At 45.0% G+C, this 14,938-nt stretch overlaps 1 protein-coding gene across 9 annotated transcripts in view; it reads left to right on the forward strand.

Annotated features, from left to right (window-relative positions):
• Window positions 1-14,938, forward strand: part of L1CAM (L1 cell adhesion molecule) — a 721,289-nt gene that overhangs the window by 569,615 nt on the left and 136,736 nt on the right. For all 9 annotated transcript variants that reach the window (XM_089685157.1, XM_089685163.1, XM_089685158.1 and 6 more), the window contains one exon: window positions 13,894-14,091. In XM_089685157.1, the coding sequence (XP_089541283.1) occupies window positions 13,894-14,091 (198 nt within the window). The remainder of the gene's footprint in view (window positions 1-13,893; window positions 14,092-14,938) is intronic.

Here is a 14,938-nt window from a genome sequence, read left to right on the forward strand (position 1 = left end):
GCTGATTTTTTTTTTTCCGCCCGATTTTCGACCCATCTATGGCCTGCATTAGATTGTGAGCTCCTTGACATTTGTGAATGCCCAAAATATGGAGATCAATATCCAGGGTTCTGTCAGTGCCAGGAATATAGATCAATTAATTAAGATTTTGGCTACTGACTAGAAAGTGGAAAGGAAGTGAATCTTACCTGCGTCCTTTTCTTCTGACAAGTTTTCTTCTGACTGCGTTCACACTAGCTTTGTCAGCAGGCATCAGACAGGCATTTGGGAAGCGTTTTTTACGCTTCTCAAACTGCTATGAAGGTTCTGCACATGGCAGCACACAGCGCTGTTCACACTGAAGCGTTAGCATTGCATCATGGCAAAACTGGCGCCTCCTGTCGAGTCAGGAGGAGTTGAAGCCTCCCATTCAAGTCTATGGTGCCACTCCTCAAATGCCTGGCAGACGTTTGTGGTGTGGTTGCGAGGCATTTTCGGAGCGTCAATACCATTTAACTTCATTACAGGCATTTGTGGTGCAGTTTTACGCTTGGTACATGCCTCAAAACCGCACATAGGGCGTTTGGGGAGCATTTGAGGAGCATAAAAAACGCTTCCCAAACACCTGTCAAACGCTATAGGGGCGTTTGGCAAGAGTTCGAAATAAAGTCAAGTGTGAATGAGCCCTTAAACCTCTCTCCTTATACAACTTGACCCCCACCCCCCCCCCGTCATCACCTGTTCCATCTGCAAATCTATGTATCACCGCCCAACTCTTTTTATTTAACTATTTGTTTACTGATCAAGTTAGTGTCTCATTTTCTATCACCTACAGATCAGATCTCACATTATTATACGATTCCTGATTGTATCTCACCACTAGTCTGATTGAATTCACAATTCCTGGTCAGTCCTGTTCCTTGACCTATAATAACCTTTAGGGCCAGTTCACACCACATGTGTTTCAGTTACTTTTTTTCCATCCAAAACGCACAGAAAGAAGGTTATATGGTTGTCAATGTCATAGTTCACTTCAGCACTTGCAGTTCCAGTGCGTAGCAGGTGCTGCCAAAAAAGTCAAACAGGCTGCATTGTTTATGCATAGAACTGTACTGGAACACGGTAAAACGCCCTGGAACGCACTAAAATGCACATGTCCCTAATTAAATTTTAAAAAAAGAGAGGGGAAAAAAATTAACTGGAATGCATAAAAAAATGCACTGGAACACGTCAAAAACGCATCCAAACTGCACTGGAACACACCAAAAATACATCCAAAATGCACTGGAACACACAAAAAATGCATCCAAAATGCAGTGGAACACATCAAAAATGCATCCAAAATGCTCTGGAACATGCATCAAAAAAGTGCATGCAAAAACGCAACTGGAACACATCTAGACTGTTTCTATAGTGTGAACTGGCCCTTAGGACTTGTTCACACCATTTGTGGTGCAGAAACGCATGCAAGAGCACGCATTGTCCAGCACAGCAAAGAAATGCAACGGGGCCCGTGATATCTAAGAGTGGCCCTGGGTGTATGCTTCTGTCTGTGCCACCTGTATAGTTAGGAAGAACTTTGAACCTCTGCTATGTACCTCAATGGATCTAGGAATTGGACATGTTTTCAACTGAAAATACAATTATTAGTAATGTTTCCCTGGCAATTGAGGATCAGCTCCTTGGTGGAGAACAGCGATCTCACCATGTCCAGATGTGGTCTGGAATTCCACAAAAGAACAATTCACAAAACTAAAAAATAGACTTGCAAATTACCACTAAACTCTCCTAACTACACTCCCATCCACTAACACTCCCCACTACCACTTCTGGGTGTGTGCAAACGTCCTTCCGCCAACGTCATGACGTATTTCCGGTATGACAGCTGCTCTAGCGCCTCCAACAGCCGTCTTGGCGTTTATTTGTGCACCATAGCAATTTTACATGCGGCTCCATTGTGTATATAACATTCGCAAATATATGTTTGTAGTTCTATTGTGGATTTGGCATGGGTGAATGTCTGCTTGCAACTCTACTGTGTGTATGACATTGGCAAATATATATTTGCCGGTAAAGGCCCAAAGTCAACATAAATTGGGGGCCCAATTTATTACTGTTAAGAGGATTGTAGAAAAAGAATAGCTAGCTGGACATTGAACACGACCTATTCATTGGTACATAACTTGGTCTTGTGGTGCAATAGGGGGCTTTTGGTTTGTTAGTTTGGACATACTTGCATATGTGCACTCTAACAAGGAAGATTTGGGCATATTATATAGCTAGCAAAAATAAGTGTTAGGGGTGCTAGTACATTTATTTCAGATACTTATATAGCGCTGTCAAACTACACAGCGCTTTACATATATATGTGGTAAATTCACATCAGTCCCTAACCCTCAAGGGGCATGCTATCTAAGGGCCCTAACTTGCATTCATACATATACTAGGGCCAATTTTGACAGGATCCAATTAACCTACCAGCATATCTTTAGAGTGTGGGAGGAAACCAGAGTACCTGGTGGAAACACAGGCACAGGGAGAACATGCAAACTCTAGGCAGGAGGTGCCATGGTTGGGATTTGAACCAATGACCCTAGTACTGCCAGGTGGAAGTGCTAACCATTTAGCCACTGTGCTACATTCAACTAGAACATGAAATAATCCCCCAAAAATACATAGTCCAAATGTTTATTGATCAAATACACATTCCACATTTATTTGGACAGCAACAACAAGTAGGTACATTCAATATCTTGGTGAAAAAAAAAAAAAAAGGATTGATGTTGCTAAAATAGAACGGTCCCTGGTGAACAAGTGTTCCGGTACTTAGACTCCGCACTCTGGGGAGGCCCTATCAGGGGACTGATAGAGATGCTGTCAGGTGGTCCGTTACAGTACCATTCGGCCATGACTGAGTCTGGAGGGAGGCCCTCTCCGCTAGAGGACATTTGCCGACATTTATCCGCCCTGACTCAGGCAGTAACTGCACTTCAGGATAAATGTTCACGTTTGGAAAATCGTTTTGATACCATGACCGTGTCTGAGACTCCTTCCCAGAGCCAGGCTTCGGCTGTCGGCTCTGGGGGAACCTCTGGATCTCCCACAAGGGCTGCGGCTGCACCTTCACCAGCCGAACCTCGTGTTCCCATGCCTGAACGTTTTCGGGGAGATCGTGCACGATCAGGTCTTTTAAAAACGCATGTCTACTATATTTTGACCTGCAACCCCGTACATTCACCACTGAGTCGGTCAAAGTAGGATTCATTATGTCCCTGCTACAAGACGAACCCCAGGACTGGGCCCATAGATTAAGGGAAAGTCAGGCTTCCCAGCTACAGTCTGTAGACGCAATTTTTGAAGCTATGGCCATCCTTTACGACGACCCCCAACGGGTGGCTTCGGCCGAATCCACCCTTTACTCACTCCGACAGGGTCGCCGAGCAGCAGAGGAATATGCCTCTGAGTTCAGGCGATGGATGGGGGACACGCGTTGGAATGACGCTGCCCTGCGTCACCAATTCCGGGTCGGACTCTCGGAGGCGCTAAAGGATGAGCTAGCCCGAGTTGGCCTCCCAGAGTCCTGGGAAGATCTGATCGCCCTGGCGATCCAAATCGATCACAGGTTGCGGGAACGCCGGTCTGAGAGGTCAGGCCAGGGTCAAGGAGTCACATGGGCACCTCCCAGGGGCACAGGTCAAGTAACCTCCACTGATAATCTACCATCCGTTCCCGTGGATACTTCTGAACCCATGCAGCTGGGGTTGGCTCGGCAGACCCTCACCCCAGACGAACGCCAGCGAAGACGCACCAGGAACCTCTGTTTTTACTGTGGAGAAGCTGGACATGTCGTGAGGACTTGCCCGGTGAAAGCACGTAAGTCAAGAACTTCAGTTCCTTCTTGTTCCATGGGAAATATAAGCCAATCCAGTTACTTAGCAGTGCCCCTCTTTTTTCAGCTTCCAGGAAGGATCGTGGAAACCACAGCAATCATTGACTCGGGGGCCTGCAGTTGTTTTGTGGACCTTGACTTTGCCCGTCAGCAGGAAATTCCTTTACAGGCCAGGAAATGGGGGCTTAACTTATTTTTAGCTGACGGTTCCCAGATTAAATTGGAATTAGTAGATCAAGAGACTCCCCCTATGCTTACCACCATAATGGGTTTTCACCGGGAGTTGTAACGTTTTGACGCCATCGCCAACATTTTCCCAGTGATCCTGGGGCTTCCGTGGCTACAAGCCCACAACCCCCAGATCAACTGGGAGAACGGTTCCCTCAGTTTTCCTTCGGCATATTGTCGGGAAAATTGCCATGCCTCAGGGCCCGGGGCCCCCCAAATTCTCCTGTGTGCTGAGGAGGATTCCAGTCTGAGACAGGTTGTTCCAGTAGTAAATCATGACTACCTTAACGTTTTTAGCAAACGTGGGGCCAACACCTTGCCCCCACATCGCCCATATGACTGTCCTATTGATTTATTACCAGGATCCGAGATTCCCTTTGGCCGCATTTTTCCGTTATCTGAGGTGGAATTGGGGGTGTTGAAGGAATATATAGAGGAGAACCTCCGGAAGACATTTATCCGTCCTTCCACTTCACTGGCAGGGGCGGGTATTTTCTTTGTGGAAAAGAAAGATAAAACCTTGAGGCCTTGTGTAGATTATCGGGAATTAAATCGAATTACGATTAAGAACCGCTACCCTTTACCGCTAGTCCCAGAGCTCTTCCAAAGCCTGAGAGCGGCGGTTTGCTTTACCAAGTTGGACCTCCGTGGGGCATACAATTTGGTACGCATCCGGGAAGGGGACGAGTGGAAGACAGCTTTTCGCACACGGTTCGGTTACTTCGAGTATCTGGTTATGCCTTTTGGACTCTGCAACGCTCCGGCCACCTTCCAGCATTTTGTTAACGATGTCTTCAGGGATTTCCTGGACATTTTTGTCATTGTGTACCTAGATGACATCCTGATATTCTCACCATCCTTAGACACCCATGTGATTCATGTTCTGGAGCGTTTGCGCCTACACGGCTTATATGCCAAGGCCGATAAGTGTTGTTTTGAACAGCAGAGCATTTCTTTCCTGGGTCTGATCATCTCCACTGCGGGGGTCGCGATGGATTCCCAAAAAGTCGCGGCAATTCTTGAATGACCAATCCCAACTGATAAAAAAGGCGTCCAACGATTCATTGGGTTCGCCAACTTCTACAGGAAGTTCATTAGGAATTTTTCAGGTCTGGTCTCCCCTATCACGCAGCTGACTAAGTCAGGGGTCCGCTTTAAATGGACATCAGAAGCTCAGGAAGCATTTGAAACTTTGAAACGATTGTTTACCACAACTCCCATTCTGGGCCACCCGGACGCAGCACTACCATATGTGCTAGAAGTGGATGCATCCGAAAACGCGGTGGGATCAATTCTGTCCCAGAGGAAAGGGCCAAAAGAACTGCTGCATCCAGTGGCATTTTTCTCTAGGAAACTCACCCCGGCAGAGCGTAACTATGACATTGGGGACCGAGAGCTACTGGCCATCAAGACCGCTCTGGAGGAGTGGAGATACCTGCTGGAAGGAGCAGCCCACCCGATTTTGATCTTCACAGATCACAAGAATCTCGAATATCTAAGAACAGCTAAACGCCTAAGGCCACACCAAGCTAGGTGGGCACTCTTCTTTTCTCGTTTCTCGTTCCACATCACTTCTAGGCCGGGTTCAAAGAATACTAAGCCAGACGCCCTTTCGCGCATGTTTGAGGGCCCCAAGGAGGAACTCAGGCCAGATACCATCCTGTCATCAGGGAACTTTTTGGCCCTTCAAACTGATCTGCGTGCGAAACTGCAAGACGCATCAGGGACATGGTCTTCCTTACCAGAAGTACCACTCTCCCGCGAAGGAGGTTTGATACGAAAGGAGGGATTGATTGTGGTACCAGAGGAGGTGCAGACGCAGGTCTTGGGGCACTGTCACGATCATCCAATGGCAGGGCATTTTGGAGTGGCAAAAACGCTGGAGCTGCTGAAACTCACCTTCTGGTGGCCTAACATGAACAGAGATTGTAAACGATACGTGAAGTCTTGTGCTGTTTGCCAGAGAAGCAAGCCAACTAGAAACAAGGCCTGGGGCCTGCTACGCCCACTACCCATTCCTGCTCACTCTTGGCAAATGATAGCCATGGATTTTATAGTGGAGCTACCTCCGTCCCAGGGTTATACTGCAATTTTTGTCATTGTTGATCGCCTGTCGAAAAAGGCTCATTTTGTACCCTTGAAGAGTATTCCTTCGGCTATAGAGACTGCTCGGATTTTTATCAGAGAAGTGGTCAGGTTACATGGGGTTCCAGAAGACGTGGTATCCGATTGCGGGGTACAATTTACCTCCAAATTTTGGAGAGCCTTGTGCAGGGCCCTGGGTAGCAAGCTATCACTCTCCTCCGCTTTTCATCCCCAGACCAAAGGACAGACAGAGAGGACCAACCAGACCTTGGAGCAGTACCTGAGGTGCTACACATCTTTTTTGCAAAACGACTGGCTGACACTCCTGCCCCTAGCAGAATTCGCTTTCAATAACGCAAACCACTCAGCCACAGGGCAATCGCCGTTGTTTGCGAATTACGGATTCCACCCCACCTTCATGCCTGACCTGATTGCTGAAAGCACAGTTCCAGCCACCCAAAGCATGGTCAGTTTTTTTTCTGATAACAAACTACTGCAGGAGGCCATGGCTAAGGCCCAGGAAGATAACAAAGAGATGTTTGACAAGAAGCGAAGGAGGGAACTAGTGCTGCAACCAGGGGATAAGGTCTGGCTAGCAACAACTAACCTGAAACTACTTTGTCCCTCGAAGAAGCTAGGACCAAAATTTTTAGGACCCTTTCAGGTCAAACGCATGGTTAACAAAGTGGCTTATGAGCTTGTCCTTCCAGAAACCTTTAAGATTCACCCGGTGTTCCATGTTTCATTGCTGAAACCGGTGGTCTCAGATCCATTTCCGGACCGGGAATCCAGACCCCCTGAAGCCATTACTGTTGAGGACCAAGAGGAATTTAAAGTGGAAGCAATTCTAAATTGTCGAAGGAGGGGAGGCCAGACCCAGTTCTTGATTAAGTGGAAAGGCCATGGTCCAGAGGAGAACTCTTGGGAACCAGCCCAAAATGTCCATGCCCCTAGACTCATCCGGGAGTTCCATCGTAGCCACCTGCGGAGGAGAGATCAGTTGGGCACCCGGAGGATATCCATGGGGGGGGGCAATGTCAGGGACCATCGCGACGCATGGGTCTACACATGCGTAGGTGTCTGTCAAGACATGCAGGCAGCAGGGCACTAGGACCCAGGCGCACCCGTTGTCTATGACAGTACTGGGCAGGCACTAGGACCTAGGCTGCGCCTGTCAGGTGCAGGGTGGGCTACTTAAACCAGCCCTGCACAGACACTTGTTGCCGAATGGTCTTTGCGTATCCTGTTGCCTGTGTTGTGAGTACTCTGATCTGGATTGTCTGACCTTGTTGCCTTCTCCTGTCCTGACCCCTTGGCTTGCCTGACTCTGCTCCTGGATGCTCCCTTATAGATCTGATCTTCTGGTATTGACCCTGCGTGTGACCCGACTATCCCTTGCCTACCGTCTTGTACCGCACCGACCCGCTAGTTACCGACATGGCCTGTTTGACTCTGATCTTGCTCATCTATCCATCCATCCCTCAGGGATCCCCGGGCTCCCTCACATCAGACTCTTAACCCACAGGAGCCTCTGGCAGACTCCTCTACCTCTGGTAGAGATACCCGGTAGCTGCGACCTGGTCCCGGAACGCTCCAAGTCCATCCCCACCATCAAGGGCCCTGGTGAACAAGTGTTCCGGTACTTAGACTCCGCACTCTGGGGAGGCTCTATCAGGGGACTGATAGAGGTGCTGTCAGGTGGTCCGTTACACATACATTTCTCATCATGTTTGTCTGAAAACTGCATTTCATTCTAAATAAAGCAAACTTGGAAGAGCAGAGCAATGTGTTAGGATTACAATGCAAAGATAATAAACACACAATCATTGTACAATACCACACAAACACACCTTAGAAGGAAGAACATGCAAAACATTTACAGCCCACATCAAAACACAGCGTGAGTGTGGCCTGGGGCAATTCACCACAATATCGCTTCCTCCCCCCCAACACAGCCTGAGTGTGGCCTGGGGCAATTCACCACAATATCTCTTCTTCCCCAAACCACCACAGACAAGGACTTGCAGAAAAAATGTGGCCTGTACAAGGCAAAAATAAGCCACTACTGCATCTCTTTATACAAGGTAGGCCACACCCACCACTGTCATTCATTTGGTCAGAGAAAGTGTCTGCACCTGATTAATTCTCTTCCCACCTGCGTTAACCCTTGGTATACAGGCCCCACAAATCAGAGTCAGAAAGAAAGCCACAGTGAAGTGTACCTATGCAGCATACAACAGAACATTGAACAGGGATGTGAAAGGGAACCCTATTGGCAATATTTCTTGGCCCTATGGGCACAATTCACTCCAGATTATCGCACGAGTTAAGGCAGTCACATGACCACATCTCGCATGCAATACTGAAAATGTCAATTAACTTTTTCTAGTATGCGGCATTTTCCATAAATCAAAAAAACACTCAGGAAATCAAACATAAAAAAGCCTTACACCCTGGTCACATCAAAGCCGATTTGAAAATTGTGCGACGTACAGTGAAGATGCCGATTTCCTTGCAATTTGCAAGACATCTGACGCAGGTATCTATGCAAATCACCACAAATGTAGTACATGTACTACTTTAGAAATCAGTGTCGGAAACGCACCCATGTGACTGCTCTAAAAGCAGACAATAGGGTGCGACTTGGCATACGATTTGCAAGTCGCATGTCATGCAAATCGTATGCCAAGTCACATCCAGTGTGCACGATTTCAGGTGCGATTTGGGAATTGAAATTGTACCTGATATCGGATCTAATGAATGTGGATGTGAGTGTCTTAACATAAGCGATTTGCTGCAGCACAATTTCAAACGTCGTTCTTGTCTACCTTTTTCAGCATTTTATAGCGATTTCATATATAGTCTACAATCGAAACCGCAGTGCAAAACACAATTGAAAATTCAATAACTCATTGGTAAATCTACAGAAAATATGGTAAAATTGCCAACAAAAAGCACAATTTTAAATCGCATCTAGTGTGAACCAAGCAGGCAATTCAACAAAGAAAATAAATCTTTGAAGGCATGCGGTATCTGCATGCTCGGATAAGGGTCTGTTATGGATTTGGGGGGGGACTCCATGCCATTATTTTATTAATTTTTTTAATCCTTTTCTCTCTCTCGCTCACTCTTCTCATGGTTTGACAAACTTTCCCAAAAGGAGGTGGAGTGCAAAACAGCATTATCAAAAAAGAAAAAAAAAAGCTCCACTCTAGACAGAGGCTAGCTGCCTTATGCAGTGAGTCTCTCTCTGACAGTTCTTACATAGGTAAGGGGCGGGGCCGGCTGGGGACATCAAGCATGTGATCCCACCCCATGTGACATCAATGATGTCACATGGGGCAGGGTCACATGGATGATGTCCCCGGCTGGCCCCGCCCCTTACCTATTTAAGAACTGTCACGCTGTCTCTCCACTGAGGCTAACCAGCTTTATGCAGGAGACAGGCTGACAGTTCTTAAATAGGTAAGGGGCGGGGCCAGGCAGGGACATCAAGCATGTGACATGGGGCGGGGTCACTCGGATGATGTCCCCGGCTGGCCCCCCCCCTTACCTATTTAAGAACTGTCAGAGACTCACTGCATAAGGCTGGTAGCCTCTGTCTAGAGTGGAGCTTTTTTTCTTCTTCTTTTTTCGGGTCGCCGTGATTGATGTTGGATCTACTTCGGGGGACATTGTTTTATTAAAGGACTTGTCAAAGACCCTGTACTGTTTTTTTTACACTACACTTTTGCTTTTTTTGTGACTTAGTAGCGGTACCACAGACTCATTCACGTAGGGGGGGGGGGGCCTGGATCTGGGGGCCCCCTTGTTAAAGGGGGCTTCCAGATTCTGATAAGCCCCCCGCCCGCAGACCCCCACAACCACCGGCCAGGGTTGTGGGGAAGAGTGCCCTTGTCCCCATCAACATGGGGACAAGGTGCTTTTGGGGGGGAGGAGCCCCCCTGCCCCAAAGCACCCCCCCATGTTGAGGGCATGCAGCCTGGTATGGTTCAGGAGGGGGGGGGCGTGCTCGCTTGTCCCCCCCCCCCTTTCCTGACCTGCCGGGCTGCATGCTCGGATAAGGGTCTGGTATGGATTTTAGGGGGAACCCCACGTTGTTTTTTCTTTAATTTTGCGTGGAGTTCCCCCTTAATATATATACCAGACCAGAAGGGCTTGGTATGGATGGGAGGGGGGACCCCACGCATTTTTTTTTTTTTTTTATTGCAGACCTTTATTTTTACATTCAGCTGTCAAAATAAATATTATCTAGACCTTCGAAATAAGTAAAATCATTACAGAAATAATTATAAAGGATAAGAAACAAAATTAGAATCAATAGAACTAAGGAAATGAAATTAGAATACATAAAGATATGCCTAGTGCTGTTTGTTAAACACGGTAGACGCGACCGAGTGCCGGCTGTCAGAGGAATCCAGCCAGAGATTTACTATTGAGCAGCGTCTAAAAAGCAAGCGCCCACAGAGGACGTCTAAAATGTGTTCTGCACATGCGCATTTATATCAGCCAAAGACACTGCACAAGCGTCTAGTTTTTCACTGTGTCGACTTGCTTAAAAAAAACTATTTAACACATTTTACATTTTTTTTGAAATGGCAGATATTGTTTAAAGTGAAGTCCTGATATTTGGCAAAGCAAATTTCAATGTGAACATGTTTCTGCAATGATTTTTCATGGTGTTAGACGTGCCTCTTAGCAAGTCTGCTTTTTGAGTCTGATTCCTGGTCTGTGTCTCATTAGCAAATTCGATTTAGCGTCTACTTGTTGACGCTTCTCTTTAGTAAATCTCTTAGCAGGGTAAAACTAGACGGTCGCCACTAAAAAAATAGATGTTCGCCCACGGAAATGTGCCTTTGCACAATAGTAAATCAGGGTCTGAATGTCTAACCTTGCATGTGGTGTTCTGCGTGAAAGGTTCTGCTAGTATGTCAATGTTATATGTCATGGAAAAGGTACAGTAAAGTGCGGAAAATGCAATTATATGTGCACATTTTGTACACATAAATGCCTCTGGCAAGGGATGGTGTGAGTGGTTCTCAGGCCAGGAGAATGACACACAATAGCGGAGTTCCTCAACAATAGGTAGGTGGCTGTCCTATCTGAGAATAAGTGGGGCAGGGACTTGCACAGTTCGGCTCCAACTTCTGCCCAATCATAGTCCCCCTCTCACCCGGATATGATAGCGTGGACCTTTCTTAATGGTGCACTTCCATAGCTGGGCAGGGCTGGGTGAACATTGGCCGAATTCCCACAGGAGGGAGCAAACTATCTTTTACACAAACATTTATGTTGTTTCTTCCAGGGTAATAGACTACATTGCAAAATAAATACATGTTAAAGCTGAGCTTCACTCAGCACTGTATTGAGGAATAAATAATTAAAGGAACTACATTTAAATACAGATGTATACAGTAAGTACATGCAATAAATTTAGTATGAGATTTCTGCCCCTTAAATACCGAAGAGTATGTGGGCAGGTCCAGATTTACTGCTAGGCCACAGCCTGGGGCAGTATGTGGGACAGAAGTGGCTTTAAGCTGATGAAAACAAGGGTATAGAGGGAAGTGTGTGTTCATTCATTCTTTATAAACCATTTCTTTCTTTGTCACTCCCACCCCACTCTTTCAAATGCACACTCATTTCTCCTAGTTGCTACAACTAGGGTTGCCACCTGGTGTGTTTATTTGTCAGCTTTGCTAATAAAAATCTATTGCCAATATTAATAATACAATACTATTATTATTATACAGGATTTATATAGCGCCAACAGTTTGCTCAGCGCTTTACAATATAAAGGGAGACAATACCGCAACAATACAGTTCAATATAAGAGGGATAGGAGGGCCCTGCTACTTGGAGCTTACAATCTAGGAGGGAGGGGCTAGTGGTACAAAAGGTAGTAACTGGGGGGGATGGACTGGTAGGAAGAGTAGAATATTCCATTATTAGCTGAGGGCAGGATAGGCTTCCCTAAAGAGATAGGTTTTCGGAGATCGCCTAAAAGTGAGAAGAGTAGGCGATAGTCTGATAAATTGGGGTAGAGAGTTCCAGAGGATGGAGGAAGCTCTGGAGACGAGCATGGGGGGAGGAGACAAGGAAGCTAGAGAGCAGGAGGTCTTGTGAGGAGCAAAGAGTACGGGTTGGGTGATATTTGGAGACAAGATTGCTGATGTAATTTGGGGCAGAGTTATAAATGGCTTTATATGTTATTGTTAATGTTTTGAATTTTATCTGTTGGGCAACGAGAAGCCAGTGGAGGGATTGGCAGAGAGGGGTGGCTGATACAGAACGGTTAGTAAGGTGGATGAGTCTGGCAGCAGCATTCATGATAGATTGAAGAGGGGATAGCCTGCAATGAGGTAGGCCAATGAGGAAGGAGTTACAATAGTCAAGGCAAGAGATAACCAAGGAGTGAATAAGTATACAATAAGTGAACAATAGAATTAAAAGGCCAGTATTGTTCCCAGAAAAGGTGGTGACCCTAGCTACAACACACTCCTAACATTATATAAACACAGCAGAAATTGTGAGCTTGGTGCAAAAGAGGTAATGCAGTGACCTATATTTCAGACACAAGGAAATACTAAAATAATTAATCAAAAAGGTGAGCAAAACCAATATCTCTGTAGTGATCAATACAAAGTTATATGTATGAAAAAATTAAATTTATTTTAATGTAAACTTTACTAAACAATGTGCCTCACAAATGGTGAAACAATAATCACATAAATAAATAACTTCTGCATAACAAAAGGGGGTAAACTTCAAAGAAAAATATTATAAAATCCAAAATGTAAAATCTTTAAAAACGATGAATGTTCACATGTAAGGATCCAATACCACCTCACAAACAAGTTTGCAAGTTCCCTTACCAAATGGTAATCATCTCCAAATAATAACAGATCAACAGCACAGAAATCATCCAAAAGGGGGGCCCTCACTCAGGGTACCATTGTCTCAGCCACCTCCACGGTTCTTCACTGGTTATCTAAAGGCAGTACCCCAGAGAAATAATGGGTAGGAGAATGAACAAAGAACCATAAACTAGTAGGCTAAAACCACATGATTTTTTAAAAACAGATATACTCACAAAAGTAACAAAGTAACATAGGCAAAACTCACCACGCCATGGATCAACAGTGGGTGTGCCACTGGCCCCACCCTGCATGCGTTTCGTCTGGTACAATGGACTCCTTCAGGTGATAAAGAAAAGTTAACACTCCTAACATTACATCACTATTTTCCAAACATTCTTCTTTTTACAAGTGTATCCCTGTGCCTTTCCCTTTTTACCATATTCACACATTAGTGTTCGCTCAGAATGCTAATGATTAATCTGCAACATCATAAAATAACATTCCCTAGACTTCTATGTACAGCTCATTGCTCTACCTAAAAAAAATTTGCCTACATAAATAATTAAAAAAAAAAAAAAAAAAGAGTAAAAACAAAAGTCCAACACTCTTAATATAACAATCATCTGTAAAATGATTTAGCAATTCAATCAGTCAGGTTGTATTTACAAACAGGTTGAGGGAATGTCTGGTGAATGTGCAGGGAGGGTATCTATAATCCCTTAAACAGGGTTAATGTTATGGTCAATACCTTTTCCTATAGAACAGATGTTGTCAGGGAATGTACGTTTCATTGGGCGAATGCACACTCTCATTTTCTTTTCTAATTCAAAAGTATATTTTTAAATCTTACAGAGTTCATCATAGAGTTCGAGGAAGATAATTTTGAACCTGGAATATGGCATGAACTAAAACGGGTTGATGGAACTGAAAACTTGGCGCACCTGGATCTTTCTCCTTATGTAAATTACCAGTTTCGGGTTATTGCAGTGAATGAGCTGGGACCAAGCAATGGAAGCAAACCATCAGACCGCATTAGCACACCGGAAGCAGGTGATAATTTCACATTAGATATAGTTAGGGATGAGTAAATCTCAACAAATGTTCCCCACCGTTCAGCTCAGCTAACATTAAGATTTATTTTGGAGGTGAATATTCCCTATTCATCTGGCATATACTGAAGCAGTAACTAGGCCCAGTCCTTACCAGTTGAGTTTTTGAGTTTCTGCTCTATTCAATACCCCCTTTCCTTGCCCTTTTGCCAGAGTTTAGCAGTATGAATGGGATCCAGGAATGAACATGCATTTAATTGAAAACAGGAGTAGGGTTGGGACTAATCTTATAGTCATAATATGTTAGTAATATATATTTAAACAGTTGTAGTGTTTCATGAATTCTTTAATATACGATGTATACCCATGCTATGTAACAAAAGATTAGATATACTCCACTCATTTTACTTTACCTCTTGTGTAGACCAGACATGTACAGGTGAAACTTGAAAAATTAGAATATCATGCAAAAGTTCATTTATTTCAGTAATGCAACTTAAAAGGTGAAATTAATATATGAGATAAACTCATTACATGCAGAGCAAGATAGTTCAAGCTGTGATTTGTTATAATTGTGATGATTATGGCTTACAGCTCATGAAAACCCCAAATGCACAATCTCAGAAAATTAGAATATTACATGCAATCAATAAAACAAGGATTGTACATAGAACAATATCGGACCTCTGAAAAGTATAAGCATGCATATGTACTCAGTACTTGGTTTGGACCCCTTTTGCAGCAATTATTGCCTCAATGCGGCATGGCATGGAAGCTATCAGCCTGTGGCACTGCTGAGGTGTTATGGAAGACCAGGATGCTTCAATAGCGGCTTTCAGCTCTTCTGC

Source organism: Staurois parvus, unplaced genomic scaffold (genome assembly GCF_062004578.1).
Source record: "Staurois parvus isolate SC_StPar_1 unplaced genomic scaffold, SC_StPar_1.0 ptg000364l, whole genome shotgun sequence".
NCBI classification, from domain to species: domain Eukaryota; kingdom Metazoa; phylum Chordata; class Amphibia; order Anura; family Ranidae; genus Staurois; species Staurois parvus.